The sequence below is a fragment of the Pantherophis guttatus genome, chromosome 2 (assembly GCF_059756535.1).
Source record: "Pantherophis guttatus breed Tessera chromosome 2, ASM5975653v1, whole genome shotgun sequence".
Classification (NCBI taxonomy): Eukaryota; Metazoa; Chordata; class Lepidosauria; order Squamata; family Colubridae; genus Pantherophis; species Pantherophis guttatus.
In genome coordinates, this window is record NC_142064.1 from 138,417,764 (window position 1) to 138,435,325 (window position 17,562).

Sequence of the window (17,562 nt, forward strand, 5' to 3'; positions counted from 1 at the left end):
TATGCATGCTCAATCACAGTCTCGTATTTTATTGCACATCAGGTTCAGGGGTGGGTGTGAGTGTGCTGGCTTAGGCCTCTTGTCAAACTCCATCCATGTGGCAAAGAGAAACACGCTGCTTTTCCTGAAATGTTTGCTCATGAGGCTTCTCAGGCTTCCAGAATTTGTTCTGGCTTTGACTAGAACTCTGGTTCCGCTCAGTTGAATTTTGGAAGAAAAAAAGTTCTCCTAACATTCTGAAGGGAAGGATTTGGAACCTAGGCACTGGTCCTGAATATGCAGTACCGGCAATCTAATTTAGGAGTAAAGGAGTAATATTGTGGCTGGTTGTCAAGCAATCAGAAATTAAAAATTCTTGACAATCTAAAAGTCTGCAAAGATTCTCAGTCATCCAGGTCATGGTTGTCCTAAAGGTGCTTTTTCAGGTGGCAACTGGACTTCATTTTTTCTTTTGAAGACATTTTGCTTCTCAGAAGTGAAATATCTTCAAAAGAAAAAACAAGAAAGTCCAATTGCCTCCTGAAAAAGCACCTTTGGGTCTTGACAATCTACTTTTAATTGTCCATAGATACACCAGTACACACTATAGTATCATACCGTCGTATAATACAGATGACACACAGATCTGGAGAAAAGCTTTTGTCCAAGGCCATGCAATAAAATAAAAAGCAGAGTTTGGAACAGAAGGCAGGAGGCCTCGTTTCCAGTCCTTTCTCTCAGATTATTATATCTGTCCTTAGAACAGAAACTGGAACAAGCATTTTTTTTTCTTAGATCTTCTGTAGATCTAGCTCACTAGATCATGGGATCAGCAATTTTGGGGGGAGCCAATGGCCCATAGGTCTACCCATTTCTAGGGCATATAAGCACCCCCATAACTCTGCCATCATATGAGTGATCAAGGACAAAATACTCAACTACTGGACAGTAGAACTTTTACTGGGCCTCCCAAAACCGGGAGGCCCTGCTACCAGACCCTACTTGTATCCCTTTTTTTTGGGCAGGCAAATGTACTTCCAAACAAAGCACTGGGCTCTTATGCAGCAATCATTTTTAGGCTCTAAGAATACTTCTGAGATCTTTGTGGGATTTACATGAGCTTTCCATTTACATGTGTTTTAAATTAAATGTATCTAAAATCAGTCAGGTGGGTATGGAGACTGATGGTGGCAAAAGAGGAGTCACCAAGTATAATGAAGCTGATGAGCATCACATGCACTAGGTCTTATCTTAAAAACTATGAGAATCTAGGAATCCTGGCTTCTATCCTTCCTTGGATTACTCGATTTGATACTATTTATGTTGTAAACTGTGAACAGAATCAGAATTCTGGTAGGGTCATGATGGCAGTGCTGTGCTTTAAGAGCACCAACCTCAAAACACTTAATGCCAGTACAGATATAAATATATATGAAGCTGCATAAGGTGGAAGGAAGCTGGAAGCTGAACAGAGGCTTTACAAGAAGACAAAGAGAGGGGGAATTGCTGTAGCTTCCTACTCAGTGCCATGTTCTCCCTTGTCAGGTGATTTAGCCTGAGCAGCAGCAGAGACTGAAGACCGAGACATGCTGGCCGCCTCCACAATCTCAATGTCACGACAGGTCAGGCAGGCAACAAGCTTTTCCCGTGAAGCACTGTCAGCAAAGAAGAATTCATAGGATACTCCAGCCAGAACAGCACCCAGAATAGGGCCAAGCCAATACACCTGGAAAGTGAATATGAGAGATCGTGTGAGGGCCATGATGTAGTTTCTGAAGCAGTATATATCAGCCCTTGGAAGGGTGGGGGAAGATCACATAATATCCAACAGATTGGCAAGAACGTGGTTGTAAAGAATCCTAGGAAGGCTCAAGCAACATATTGATAAGCATAAGGGAAGACTAGAGAGAAAAGCAGGGAAACCCATATTGGAGGGGATAAAATGCCTAACACTGGCTGAAACCAGTAAAGATGGGAGTGTAAGGTAAACCTAAATACTATTTTAAAGAATGGAAATATGTGTCTGTATTCTCCAGCAAGTTCTGGGCAGCTTATATTAATACCTTGAAAATTCAATATAGCAGCAGAAAAATACTTTAAAAGTTCCAAGTTATAGATTTAAATGCTGAATATAATCATCCATTCAAGGTCGTCCTAAATCGGAACTTCCAGAAAGTTATCTGACAGGAAAAAGGAGAGTTTCTCTTGAGTAGGCAATCCAGAGACAACTACTAAAATTGATCCCTTCCCTCCAGGGCACCCAAGAGATGAAAAATCTCAGGCTATTCTTCTCCATAGGAAAAAGCCATTCCTCTCCATTACAGTAACCACTCACCCAATGATGTTCCCAGAATCCTGTGATGACAGCTGGACCCAAAGATCGGGCTGGATTCATACTGCCTCCAGAGAAGGTACCCTAGGAAATATAAGTTTGATACAAGCTGTAATGATGTTTCAATTCCTCCCTTGGAGGATTGTTCTATGACATTTTTCCTGTTTATTATTTTTTTAAAAAGGTTGTCTTTCTAGCTGTTGCTGGAGCATTAGCTGAGCTTCAGGACTATTTACTATCCCTGAAATTCTTGGCCGGAACTCAGTTTGGGGTACTGGTGAAGGTGATAGCCTAGGAAACAGGAGACTACGAGTTCTAATTCCACCTTTGACATGAAAGCCAGCTGGGTGGCTTCAGGCCAGTCACTCCCAGGCTAACCCATCTTAAAGAGCTGTTCTGGAGGAAATAGGAAGTAAGAATATTTGGCATATTCTCTGCCTTGTTATATGCAAGAAAGGTGGAATAAAATAACAATAGCAACAAAACCAAAAGGATCCACAGTTAAGTAAAGAGGATGATCTTGCTAGAGAGAGGGAAGAACCATTACCAAGACTAAAATGAGACCAAGGCGAGAGCTACAGTATTTTTTGATCTACTCTACCTTTTAGGACTGACTGTATTACACATTGCAATTTTTAACAGGAGGAAGGAATTTATTAAATACATAGGTAGTAATCGTCTTAATGGCATTTTTCAATTAACATGTAATTAAATTTAAACAAGTTTAGGTTTTGCCCTGAGGAAATCCATTTCTTTGCTTATGCCAACTATATTTGGAAACTTCACCTCAGGATCAGGTGTGGCATACAGGCTCCAAAATACTGCACAATTGTATGTAATATGTATATACAGAGAGAGATATAAAACCCTCAAATTTTATCTATTGTATGCATTTTTCCCCAGTTTGTGATATTCAATTTGTTGAACTTTTGAGCATTTTAAAGGTATTTTCCTGGTTCTAGCCTGGTGGGAACGACCTTGGAAGACAGGAGGAAGACTGGATAATTATCATGTAATAGGTTTTGTTTTGTTTTTAAGGAGAGGGGATACTTTCAGTCTTACAAAATTCTGTTAATGTAACCTTACAATAAAGAAAGAGCTAGTACTTCTGGATACTCTTCTTGTCTGGATTATCTCACCAGGCTAACATAGCCTAACACTGCGAGAGATGAAAAAAATTTTTTTTTATTACAGTTAAAGGCCAGCCACTTAAGATAGCTTCCTAAAATATCCAGACAATAAAGCAGCACGCAGTATAATACAGGAATGTAAAAAGCAATAGGGAATTATATGCTACAGTTGCTGAGAGAGATGGATTACAGTTTTGCCACTGACTGTTCATTATCTGTTGCTGCGCAAAGCTGCTATGCAAAAGTTTACAACCGTAGAAGTAGCAGGAGGCTGCATGTCCCTGGGTAGTTTAATGGGCAAAATAGGTTTACTGTTTAGATCTCTATAAAATTTACAACATAGCAAGACATGCTCAACTGGTTTGACCAGCCATGAAGGGCAGATGTGCTCCTGGTAGGGGTTCCTATTAAAGCTGCCTTCCAGCTGCGTGGATAAAAGTAAGTTAAATAAAGCCTGAGAAAAAGCTCTGTGATAGGCATTTTCAAGGTGCCAAGATACCGTATTTGGTAGGCTGCAGATTCAGATTTAGAATACTAAAACATTCAACAATCTAACACCTACAAAAGTAGGTTCAATTAGTTTTGTTACTTTGCCTTCCAGGACTTTCTCTTTAAGAATCATTCCAGTTTTGTTACTGTCCAAACAACCCCCCCCCCTCCTCACTGTGGATAAAAGCTGTAATTGCACTTTTTACAAAGGGGTCCACTTACAGAGGATGAGCTCCACTGAACAAAAATGAAGCTGTAAACCAGGATTAAAGATCACCAGCCGAACACAAGCATCTAATTTAATTGACCTCAATTAAAATCAACCTTAATTAAAATTTGCTACATGGAACATATTCGGGGGGAACTCTGGTATCAGGGAATTGGGTGCACTTTGGAACGCTTATTTGCCAGGGCTCTTACCGCAGCCAGAGCTCCTGCTATCACAGAGAAACCGATAGCCAAGATCCCAGCAGGCTCCCCTAGATCATGCCTCCGGTGATCTTCTACAGCAAAAATGGTGAGAGCCAGCTGGAAAGTGGAAAACAGCTCCATCCCCAGAGCCTGTCCAGCATTCCCCTCAGTGCTGACCTAAAAGGAAGAAAGGAAAGAAGGAAGGGTTCAAAGTGTAGGCGGAGATCTTCTGCAAGTCATCCAAGGGCTTGACATATTAACCTGCATAAGTTTTTACTGTCCCATAAAATATTCTGCAGTCCAAATGTTAACTGTTGAAACTGCACAGGCCACTTGGATGCAAGACTACTTGGGGTATACATCCTAGAAGAAAGCAGTGGCAAGCTATTTTCACATTGTTGCTAAGAAATCTATGAATTCAGCAGAAATCAGAGACAGTTTACTTGTGTGATTTCAAAACAGTTTTTTTAAAAATTTGATTAATATATGCCGCCCTTCTCTGGAGACTCAGGGCGGCTTACAATGCGTTAAGCAATAGCCTTCATACTTTTGTATATTTATACAAAGTCAGCTTATTGCCCCCATAAACTGGGTCCTCAATTTACCCACCTTAGAAGGGATGGAAGGCTGAGTCGACCTTGAACCTGGTGAGAATTGAACTTGCAGTAATTGCAGGCAGCTGGATGTTAAATGCTGCCTTAGGAGGCATTAGCCTCCTATGTCACTCAGGCTATTGTAGTTAATCTACAATTTTTTTAGACAGGTTATATTAAAGAGACCTTATGATTTTAAAATTTTATTGTATTTTTATTTATTTTTTATTATTAAAAATTAATAATTTTTTTATTTTTCCATATTACATCGAACTGGTGTAATAATGATTCAGATAAATGATTCAGATAAATGATTCAGATATTAACTGATGAGATATAAAATGGATAGGCTGGCACAGTTAATGTTTGATGTGAAGACTCTAAATGACCACCAAAAACTTGATATGGGAAAGATGTAATTAAACTCATACAAATAGGTTTGCTCCTCATTTTGTCATTATAACAGGGCAGCTAATGATTTATTCTTTGCTATGCTTGAAAATATGCGATGCCCATCTTAGATTAAGACTAAAACATAACCTTTATAAATTGCACATATTCATAGGAAATAAGTATCTTTAATTTTTTTCTGGACATCTTTCAATGGGGGTTCAGTGGCTCACCTGGGTATGTCAGCTGCAAAAGCTGGCAGCCCAGGTTCAAAATAGGTGCGTAGGATGTACCTGAGTGCCACGCGATAGGATGAGCTCCCATCCTCGCTCCAGCTTCTGCCAACCTAGCAGTTTGAAAGCATGCAAATGTGAGTAGAGGGCAAGGCACAGGGAGAAATCTATATAGATAATTGTAGTAGATTGTATTTCTGTCAGACTTTTGCCCAGCAGGCTAAACTAGAGCCATTGAAAGATAAAAAGGTAAACGAGTCCCTGCGTATTTTACTCTGCTAGTTATTGCCAATTATAAGGGGCGGTGCTTATCTCTGTTTCAAGGCCATCGAGCCAGCGCTGTCCAATGACATTCCGTAGTTTCCAGCATGATATCATGGAGTGCTTCCCACCCAATTGTGCTGGTACCTATTTATCTACTCACATTTGCATGTTTCGAAATGCTAGGTTAGCAGGAGCTGGAGTGAGGATGGGAGCTTACCCCGTCACGTGGTGCTCAGGTACATCCTATGCACCTATCTTGAACCTGGGCTGGTAGCTTTTCCAGCTGACAAGCCCAGCTGAGTCATGAACCATCATTAAAAGAGGTCCAGAAAAAAATAAAGGTACTTATTTTAATTGCAAAAAAGCAAAGCAGCAATTTCAAACAACTTCCAAAACCCAGAGCATCCAGGAATACCTCAGTAAAATGGCAGCCAAAAATGAGCTGCTAAGAGAATGCCTGAGGCAGCAGCACACTTGGAGGAAGATCAGTAGCAGCATAGGAGGAAGATCAAGCAGAGGCAATGCAATGGCAGAACAAGATGGTGCATAGGAAGTACCATTGACAAACAGCAGAAGCGGCAGACATTGGGAAATCCTATCGGTGGCTGGATTAAAAGACAACATTGAGGCACTGATTGTAGCAGCACAAGAACATGCACTGGGCATCAAATCCATAGAAACAGGAGTCTACCTCCCTAAACAAGACCTGAGATGCAAACTGTTCAGAGGTCTCAGAGACAATCCAACACATAATGGCAAGGTGCAAGTGCAGACAGGAACTGCATGCACTGAACAATATAACCAAGTAGCTGACAATTGTGTACAGGAACATCTGCACAGTGTATGGGTTATACCCTTGCAAATCCAAATGGAAGATTCCACAGAAGGTCATGGGGAATAACAGTGCTAAGATCCTATGGGACTTTCAGATCCAGACAAAGAGGCAGGTACTGGCCAATCAACCAAAAATTGTGGTAGAAGACAAAGAACAGAAGGCGGTGGTGGTGATGATGGATGTAGTGGTGCCAAGAGATAGCAATAACAAGAAGAAGGAGTATGAGAAGCTGGAGACGTACCAGGACCCAAAGAAGGCTCTGGAGGGGATGTGGGAAGTAAAGGCCAAAGTGATCCCCAGTAGTGATAGAAGCACTTGGACCTGTTGGAAGAGTGACTCCAACAGATCCCAAGAACAACATCATAGATCTCTGTCCAGAACAATGCAGTGCCAGGATCAGCTTCCTTGAGTTATATAAATAGACTGGATAAAAATCTAAAATTAAATACATTTCCAGCCTTTGCGACAGCCAATTACTTTGCATTTTGATGCATAGGAGAAGGACAAGAAGGCAACGGGGTTGTCGAAAGTTTATACAATGACCATCCCAACAGGTGAGAATGAAGTTAGGAAGCAACAAAGATTAAAACAATTCACAAATGTTACGTGTAGTTAGCAAAATCAGGCTTCCCAAGTAGATTTTCTAGGAATCAAAGAACTTTTGGTAACTGGTGGATAGCAGTTAAGGTAGTGGATTAGAACCTGTGGGCCACAAATTCAAGTCCATCCTCAGGTATGAAAATGTGCTGAATGATTGGGATCAGTCACTCTCTTACATCACCCTATTTTATAAAGTTTTAGTTGAGGGAATGGAAGAAAGAGAGATCCTACTGTAAAGAAATAAATTTAATAAACAACTGACAGGAGTAGCATGCTTTGATGCAATGAAGGAAGGTGACTTCTTCTGCTCCATTTTCCTTTAGCCAGTGATAGTGATATTGAACCAGGTTACTTAGTAGAGAACAAGCACTGTGGGCTCCTGACATAGAGACATAGAACTCCTAACAAAGTTAATTTCCATCTCCTGGGATGTCTTACAGCAGGGGTTCCCAACCTCTGGGCCATGGCCCATTGGGGACCAGGCCAGGCAAGTGGCAGGTGAGCATGTGAAGCTCCATTTGCGCACGTGGCATGTGTGCATGCAAAACCATCCTCCCCCACCGCCCCCGCTCTGCTGCCACTGCAACCGCCACCACTGCTGGTCTGCAGTGCTGGAAAGATTGGGGACCACTGCCTTACAGGAAGGGAGATCATCGGGAAGAAAAAGGAAGAGAAATAACTAGCTTACCTTTGTGACCAATTGCCCAATGGCTGAGCTGGGTAACACGAGATAAAAAAAGCCTGATGCTAAGATGGCACCCAAACACTGGGCTAGAATATAGCTTGAGGCATGCAGGGCATCCAGTTTACGAGTGCACAGGAAGGCCATAGTGAGTGCGGGGTTGACTTGGGCACCACTGATCTTACCAAAGCAGTGTGCCAAACTGATAGCTACCAGTCCTGCAGCAAGGGCTGGTTGGAGCGAAGTAGGCAGCACATCTTTAGGACCAGCGGGGGATGAGGCACCCAGCACTATCCAGACAAAGATAAGGGTGCCTGTGGCTTCTGCCAATAGGCTACACCAGAACTGACGGCTCTGCAGTTCCTGGAGAGGAAGGAGCAAGGAAAAAGTAAGACACAACTTGACAAAAAAGATTGATAGGTTGTTTAGATATGCCACTAAAATAACCCAATTCAGACAGAAATACAGTGAGATTATTGCTACCAATCAGAATACCTATGGTCGAACAGATTCAAAGAGATTTTTAAAGAAAAGATTGCGATTTCTGTCTAATTTGATTTGATCCAGCAAAGGTAGGTGCACTGGGATCCTGTCCATTAAAGAAAGACATCCTGACAGGACCTCAGAAGATGCACCTATTCTGCATAACCCCTACCCTCTGGAATGAACTCTTCTATCATGCTCTTCTGGTTGGTTGTATTTTCTATATATTGGTTTTATAGTTGCAAGCTGTCCAGAGTTCTCTGGGAATTGGGCAGACTGTTAAACAAACAAACAAACAAACAAACAAACAAACAAACCCTCAATATAATAGAATAACAATCCAATAGTTGTTCTTGGAAAATATATCTGCTATTACTTCTTTTAATACCTTTGTAATTGGCTCAGCACATTAAAAAATAGCAAAAGAAAATGAAAATACACTTTGAAATAGCTAGTATAGAAATATTCTGATTAATAAAACGGAAACATCCATTTTAAAAAGGTTTGTCAACTTTTTAAAACTCAACAGTTGAACTTAAATTCTAAATAATGGAAAAGATTGTGCTCGAAGGTAGGAGGGCAAAATAGGGTAGAAGAAGGGTAGAATCTGCTAGGAAGAAAAGAACTCTTGACACTAGAAAGAATTCAGAAAAAATAGTGAGTAGATTTATGAACAAATACATTTTTTATAAAAGAAAAAAAGCCAAGTGGGCCAAAAGATAATATGAGATTTGTTCAATTTGTTCAATCTGTCTATGTGGTTACCAGGAATCAAGGTAAACTTGACGGAGTCTTCATCATTACGGTATCTCAACATTTAAAGAGGGATCTCCTTACCTCCCTGATGCCCATGGTGTCCTCCTTCCAAGTCTGATCTGAGCGAAAGAAAGTGCATTGCTGCTGTCATCTAGTGGTTGACCAAACACTGTCCTCTTCCCACATTACCTGCGTTCTCGTCCTTTCTTGTTATCAGCTAACATCTAAAAGGTGAAGCAGGAAAGAAAAAGAAAATTCTCAAGCAGCAATCTGGTGGTCAGAAGGACTTAATACTGGAGTTTCTGAGATACTCAAAGACATTCCAATAACCTGTTTTTCTTTGGCATGTATCATCAATTTACTTTATGCCCTTGATGCAGCTCCACCAATCAATAACCTACAAGTAGCCTCATCTCTTCCCCTTCCAGCTTCTGGAGTAAAAGAGAGAAATCACTTGGGACAAAAATGTTAGAAATAATAAAATAAATAAATAAAAAGCAAGTTGCCTGGATGTGTGAGTAATGAGTTTCTGGCACATCTCAATAGTAAGTGTCAAGGCAACGGGCTCTTTGAACTTCATCAGGAAGTCATCTGAAGGGGGTTGTCACAGTTACCAGTGTTCCAGCATGGGGTTTATTTTCGTATGATCAAAGGAGGCTGCAATCATATTTCAATGAATTTACATGGAAAATGAACTTTTCACTTTATTTAAAAGAGGAAAAATCCTACATTAATCAATTAAATATGCTGCAGGGTTTCCAACAGTGTTAGCATAAGAAGCATGTCTAACTGAAAATGCACAGTAGGAACTGAGCAATAATGTATTGTTTGTTTGTTTGTTTGTTTGCATTCAAGTTTAAATACAGCCTATTTTCATCCCCAGAGAGTGCAGAAAAAGGAAGTCAAACTGGGAATAATGAAGCAGTCTCAGCTGACACACCTAGAATTGTAATATCCTGCCTTGAAATACTCCAGAACATCCACCTTCCATATGCATTTATATAGTATCCACTTTCCCCCTGATCTTTTGTAGAAATTGACCATGGAATGCTTTTTCTTGGCAGCGTTCTGTTATCATTTTTATTACATAATTTTAATATTCATGTTTTGTTTCCTGCGCATTCAAGAAGTCCAAATGTTAACTTGCATCAATGCTTGTTCTTGGCTGTCTTTTATGTAATCAGCCAACGTAAGCCTTTCTTCTTTGACAGTTTCATTGACTTGAAGTAAACCTCTCAATTTCTGGTGTAATTTATCAATATTGCTATGGGTATGAAGGAAGAGGAAGAGACTTGCATGTAAACTGTAGGTGACAATCAATTGTGTTCTGTATTTCTGCTTTTCTGATCTGTCCTTTAACAGGCCCTCCTTGGGAATTGAGCTGACTATTGATTGATCCCACTAGGTGGGTAGGTCAGTGTCCTGAATATGGATTTAATCCCATTAATTGAGCATCTCTGTCTAGCGGGTCAGAACAAACATGATTGTTATATAGGGCCTAGGGTATAGATGATAGATTTCATGGTATGTTAATCCCATGCTAGAGTCAAACCATTCTATTCATAAGTTTCTCAGAAATTAGACTAATAGTAATAGTAAGATATTGTACTGATTTCTTTTAAAAGTGAATAGCTCTTCTTCAGTGGTCTAGTGCAGGGGTCCATATGTGGGCTACTAGTGGGCTGCAAAGTGTTTGCAATTGGGCCAAGGAAACAGCCAGTTGCGTGCGCGGTAGGCATGTGTGCACACCACTCGTGCAAATGGACCTGCGTGCACACTTGCCGGCCACTCACACAGAACCATGCTGTTCCCCCCCCCCCCCGGTCCAGAAATGTTGGAGAACAGTGGTCTAGTGTAAAGTTAATTAGGTTTTAAGGTCTCCTTTTGTTGATGGTTGTCACATGAATGGCAGGTCTCATACCTTCTCATACATACCTCCTCCTTTATTCTAGGTTCTTCTCCCAGGCCAATAAACACATTCTTAAGCTCATAACAAGCAGCTTCAATTTTCATGTGTGACTAATAATTTTTTCCATATATCTATTATAAACTGAAGTTGGAATTATGCATCTATCCACAGAATATAAGATCATCTTATATTATTAGCATGATACTATTGCTAACCTATTTTTATGTTGAGTTCTTTCTTAAACTGAAAATATATTTTTGTCCCTATGGGCATTTGCCTTTTATTTATAGGCCAACCTTCCAAAATTATTTTTTCAACCACTTGATCTTCAACCTCTTTAATCTGTAGCTTTATATAGTTTTATATAATTTATATAGTTTTAATTGGCATTGAATCAATCTCTTCATCTTTTCCAAAACTAGGCAGGAAGACACAATTCAGTGCATCTTCCAACATAAGGGCTTCTCCCAGACAGTATCAGTTCTCAGTTTATTTCTATAAGTGTGTACCATCATATCCTTTACTCATTTCAGTGTGCTAAAGGGGGACAGCTGTTATAATTATCTCTGCTCTGTGCTTTGGTTTCAGGGCCCATAATTGTTCACACTCTTGTTCTGTTGCTGACAAGCCTCTGTTGCCTGTTCACTGTATTGCTTCTGGTAAAGAACAGCATTCAATGCATCATAATGTAGGTAGTATTTTAGAACAGGGACATTACAGACCTAAACTCTCTGTTGTGGGTCTAATTGTCCCCACTATATAGTCTGTTTTGTCAGCTGGTATACAGTAGTAACTCTTCTTTGATTGCCAAATGGAAAGAGAAATTTGGCAAGAAATTATTCATTCCATAAAGCACAACACAGTACTCCAATTCTATTGGTAGCATATTCCAAATTGCTTCAAATTGATTTTATTTATGTAGAATACTTATTTATCACAGAGGTTTTCATACTATGTTAATAATCAAGACTCTAAGCAATTCATAGCAACATAAAAAGCATTGGAACAATAATCATGCAAATCATAATATTTAATAATAATTAAAAATTATTGTTGTTGTTGCATGTTACTCAGTTCTACAACATTTGAGCAGCTTATAAATACAGTAAATAAATACAGGCAGTCCCTGAGTTATGAACGAAGTCCGTTCCTAGGTCTGTCTTTTAAGTCAAATTTGATGGTTTGTGGAAACAGTTATTTAGCATCAGTCAAATGTTTGTCTTAATATATATTTTACCATTTTATGGCCATAAAACACTTAAGAAACACTTTTGGAACCTTTTAATAACTAATTCCTGATAGAAACCCTTTCTAGAGCAGCCATTTCTGTAGGAATCAATCTTCTGAAGATAGGAGAGGCTCCCTTGAATATGAATAGTTCTTACTTTTGACAAAGTATGTTAAACTTTGTCTAGCAGGTTGCTATAAGATGGTGGGGGAGAGTCAAACTGTGGTAACCCCAACCATGCAATCAAACACCTTTTTATGTGCATATTAAAAAGGAGTGGGATCGTTTTACCTTCTTTAAAACCCTCCTGTTTCCCAGTATAGTGGGGAAGAGGGAATGGCCTTGAAGGCAGGAGGAAGAGCTGCCTTCAAGTGGATTGAAGCTGGGCCAAAGATACATGAGAAAACATCTCAGACAAGCCGCTCCCAAGCTCACATGAAGATAAGAGGGAGGGAGAATCACATTCAGATGCTGTTGCAGTACAATAAAAGTAGTCCTGACCTACATGGCATTGGTTTCTTAATCTGGTATACCTTATTAGGCTGACATCTGGAGACCTCCCTGCTTCCCCCCTGGCTCCCCAAAGAGTGTGGCTGCTTCTGTCTTAATTGAAGGAGGAAGGAAATGTACCCCAATATCCAAAGTTCACTATTAGGCCTGTCCCCAGAGGAAACCTGTACTTGAGGGCAGCTCAGATTAGGCAGCAACAGGAGCGTTTACCTCAACAGCTATTGGAAACTGAGAGGCTCCAGCCTTTGCTTGCCATGTTGTTTGTTGTCATGTCAGCATCTGACTCAGCAAAAGCAAGGTCTGGTGCTGACCTCTGGCTGACCTAGGTTCCCCCATCTCTCTGTTTGTCCCCTTTCTGTGCCTGGTCTTTGCTGACTTACTACAAACAGCTAGAACAATCCTGTCAGTGAAAAGGTAGCAACCAAAGTCATCCATCCCACACCCTATTGCAGTCATGTGTCCTTGTTGCATTGAATTAGGGTTTAGTGGAGACTCGGAAAGCCACAAGGAAAACGAAGGGAGCAATTCTGAAACCACCCACCGGAAAATAGAGGCAAAAAATGAGGTTGCCAAATATTTCCAAGAACTTGGAGTAATATTTTCCACATTAAATCTGTAATACCAGGGAACACCAACAAAAGAACACCTCTCTCTGGAACATCATTCCCCCAGAGATAAGAATGGCCCCCACTCTAATACTCTTCTGGAAGGCACTGAAGACCTGGTTCTGCCAGCGGGCCTGGGGAACCCAGAGCGGGATGGAGCCCATTAAATGGATTGTGTGAGGTGCTGTCGCCGGGGTGGGGTGTATGTGATTTTAGTATATTTATTATATGACTTATTACTTTTATTATTTTTATATGGGGTTTTATATTCTGTAAGCCACCTTGAATTGCAATGTGCAAATAGGCGGCAATATAAATTCCATAAACAAACAAACAAAAGACTTCTAAATCAAAAGTTGGTGTCTTCCTGACAAAGGTGAGTTCTGATACCCATGAGAAATGAGTATTGCTATATATTCTTTCAAGAGAATCAATGCTATTCAAGGTGCATAAAAAAGTAATATGCCAAAGAAATCAAAAGCATAATACAAGAAAAAGGAAATCTAGCTAAATCTAGTTTACCCCCATACCGTTCACTACACCGCTACATATCAATGTTCTTCAGCACCATAATTCCAAGGTACAGTACCCATTTTCTTTGTTTAGCCTTACTGATGATCCAGCTTTTATAACTACATAGTAAAGGGATAAATTATGGCTTTGATAATAGGTATATTTATTGTCACAGTGATCTTTCTGCAGTTTAATATTCTAAGTTGCTTACATACACAATTACCATGTGTTTTGTTGCAAACATGATTTATTTTATTTATAAGATTTAGAGGTCATCATGCTACCAAACTGCTTTGGGTGGCTTACATTTAAAAAGCAAGAAACAATAAATACAGAAATACAGAAAATCTACTCCAGAAGACAAATCATCTAGAACAAACATAAGATATCCAAGGCCTAGGAGAATAACCAGGTTTTCAATGACCTTCTGGACATCATACTCTGGGGAGATGCTGTTCCAGAGGATAGGTGCTGAGACAGAGAAGACAGTCTTCCTATGTATCAATAGATGACATGTACCAATAGATGTTTAATTCATAGGACTTGAATCATACCCTCTCTGATCTTACCAGAAAAGCAGAAACTATTGACATTGGTGGTCAGGTCCTATGACAGGAAGAGCTTAATAGATGGTAACCAGCATTTTGAATTACACGCAAAAGCTGACTGGAGATCATTGCATCTCATGGAGCAGTTGCTGTCATGTGGCTATTCTAAGGCCAGTGGTGGGATTCAGCCAGTTCGCACCACTTCGGGAGAACCGGTTGTTAACTTTCTGAGCAGTTTGACAAACTGGTTGTTGGAAGAAATCATTAGGGCAGAATCTTGACTTGAATCTCACCCAGGGATGAAATGCTCCCAGTTCAGACTGGATCGCCTGATCCGGTAGGGATGGCGGCAGGTGGTTCGGCGGACCAGTAGCAAAAATCCCTGCCCCCCCCCTTCATGCCCGGCTGAGCCACACGATCATCTGAGGATTTTTTTTTTTTACTTTTAAAAGCATTTTTTTCTACAACCTCTTCCGATGAAAAAATGCTTTTAAAAGTAAAAAAAAAAAGCCTCTGATGATCGTGTGGCTCAGCTGGGATCGTCAGAGGCTTTTCAAAGCATTTTTTTCTGCAACCTCTTGGCCGAAGAGGTGGTAAAAAAGATGCTTTGAAAAGTCTCTGACGATCCCAGCTGAGTTGCCTGATTGTCAGAGAGGCTTTCAAAGGATTTTTTAAAAAGCCTCTCTGACGACCCCAGCTGAGTTGCCTGATAGGCCAGAGGCTTTTCAAAGCATTAGAAAAAATGCTTTAAAATGTTAAAAAGAAAAAAAGTTGGCCACGCCCACCCAGTCACATTACCCCCACCACCAAGCCACGCCCACAGAACCGGTAGTAACAAATTTTACATTTCACCCCTGATCTCACCACCCCTGGTCTACTACCTGCCTCTTACTACCTGCACCTCCATATTCTAGACCTGTTGTAGTTTCAAAGTGATATTCAAGGGCAGTTCCATGTAAAGCACAATGCAATAGTGCATTTGTGAGGTGACTGGAGCATGAGTTTGAAGGGCCTCCTAATCTAGGAACAGACATAATTGATGCATTAGATCAGGGGTGTCAAACTGGCGGCCCAAAGCTGGATACATCACACGCAGGCCATGCCCACCCTGGATCCGTAAATGGGGGAAACGTCAAGAAATGTCACGTGATGGCAATGGGACGGGGCGAGTTTGAAATCCATGCGTTAGATGAGGAAGTCCTCTTGGCTATAGCTGTTAACTGCTGTTTTGAGTTGGAATTATAAATTCAAGATGACCCTCAGATTGTGCACCAATCTCAAATGGAGAAGCGTCCCAAGTATTACAAGAACGTGCACATTTGGGTGAAGTGGATTAATTTTGTATAAAGCAAGAATTTTGTTATTTTCTATATAATATTGTATTTTTATACTACCACACATTACAGTGTACATGTAACACCCATACCCACATTACTGTACTGTAACAGTGATACCCCAAATCCTCCAATTGAAACCGCATGCACTGATATATAAAATATCTGCATATCTTCAACATTTAGTTGTTCAGAGATGTGGGGCAAGTCGGAGGAAGATTCATGTATCTCAGAACTATAATACTCTACTACACTATGTATGTAGAGCTTCTGTTTGGGCTGTTGTGCTTGGATTATCTTTGGATAAGGGCAAAAATGTGGACTAACAATGTTTGTCATTTCCATATTAATGATTTCTTGCACTCTATAGCATTCTCCAGCCATTGCTGTGCAAATATATCAGTAATGAGGACAGGCTTTGTATCGCCCTGGTGTTGGCTGGAGGATTTTATGTTATATATCTCCAGTGCCTTGTCAAATTATCATAATGAACCATGCACAATGAATATTAAAAGATCTATCCAGAAGAAGCTGCTGCTTTACTAAATTATTTATTTCCAGGATGACAGGATTAATTATTCTTCATACACAATACTGCTTCTTGCATGCAGCCCATGGGAAAAAGGAATAAATTGCTGTTGAATTCATTTAACACTAGTTCTGCTAGCCAAAGCAAGAGCAAGCTGTACATTTCTAGTTGTTGATTCAGGAAGAAACCAGTTAAAAAGTTGTAGTACAATCCAGTCCCTGAAATCCTGGAAGATTTTTCTACGGCTGCCAAAAGTCACCATTCCTTTCTTTAAAAGATTTCTTCATCAAAAAAGTCTCACTTCCTCCCACCCCCACAGAAAATGAACATCTTGAGGGAGTAATTCATGTTGGAAAAATAGCACAAAGAAAAGGCTTACAAAGATTCTCATAGTGCAACAATCCTAGAATATATGAGTTAGGTTGAACTTTATAAATCATGTAATCCAATTTTCTACTCTATGCAGAATTCTAGATGATCCTTCACAAATGCTATCCAGTTGTATTTTAAAAACCCACAAGGGAGTTGATCCCTGTTCTGTGCACATCAGGGGTCCCCAACCTCCAAGTGTTAGGAACCAGGCCGCAGACCTTAGTAAAACTACATCTGTTTATACACAGGGTCTAGGTAGGATGTGAAACAATCCCCCTCTGCTGCCCCCTCCCCCCATCTATGAAAAAATTGCCTTTTTCAGAAACCAATCCCTGCTGCGAAAAAGATTGGGGACTGCTGAAGTAGATGATTCCATTGTTTAATCAGGAAATTCCTCCTAATATTCAGGCTGAGTGTCCTTTCTTTTAATTTCAGCAGGTTGCTCCTTGTCCTACTTTTGATTTCAACATAGAAAAAGCCTGCCTCTCTCTTGCATATGATAGCCTTTAGATCAGTGGTGAAATCCAAATTTTTTTTACTACCGGTTCTGTGGGCGTGGCTTGGTGGGCTTGGTGTGGCTTGGTGGGCGTGACAGGGGGAGGATACTGCAAAATCCCCATTCCCTCCCCACTCTTGGGGGAAGGATATTGCAAAATCTCCATTCCCACCCCACTCTGGGGCCAACCAGAGGTGGTATTTGCTGGTTCTCTGAACTACTCAAAATTTCCGCTACCGGTTCTCCAGAACCTGTCAGAACCTGCTGGATTTCACCCCTGCTTTAGATGTTTTAAAGTAATGTTTTGCATTTGGTTTCTCTTGGATAAGCTAAACATGTTC

General features: G+C 40.4%; 1 protein-coding gene across 1 annotated transcript; it reads right to left on the minus strand.

Annotated features, from left to right (window-relative positions):
- Nucleotides 1–9,639, minus strand: LOC117662771 (aquaporin-4-like). The gene is made up of 5 exons (XM_060688886.2): nt 9,259–9,639; nt 7,945–8,301; nt 4,351–4,518; nt 2,315–2,395; nt 1–1,705 (listed from the first exon to the last, which is right to left on the minus strand). The coding sequence occupies exons 1-5, from the start codon at nt 9,271–9,273 to the stop codon at nt 1,496–1,498; spliced, it is 831 nt and encodes a 276-aa protein (XP_060544869.2). The 5' UTR covers nt 9,274–9,639; the 3' UTR covers nt 1–1,495.
- Between the last annotated feature and the right edge of the window lie 7,923 nt (nt 9,640–17,562).

Coding starts and splice junctions, on each gene's coding strand:
- LOC117662771 (XM_060688886.2), bottom strand. Junction 2,396..4,350: donor TAGCAGGAGCTCTGGCTGCG/GTAAGAGCCCTG, acceptor TATATTTCCTAG/GGTACCTTCTCTGGAGGCAG. Junction 1,706..2,314: donor GATTCTGGGAACATCATTGG/GTGAGTGGTTAC, acceptor TTCACTTTCCAG/GTGTATTGGCTTGGCCCTAT.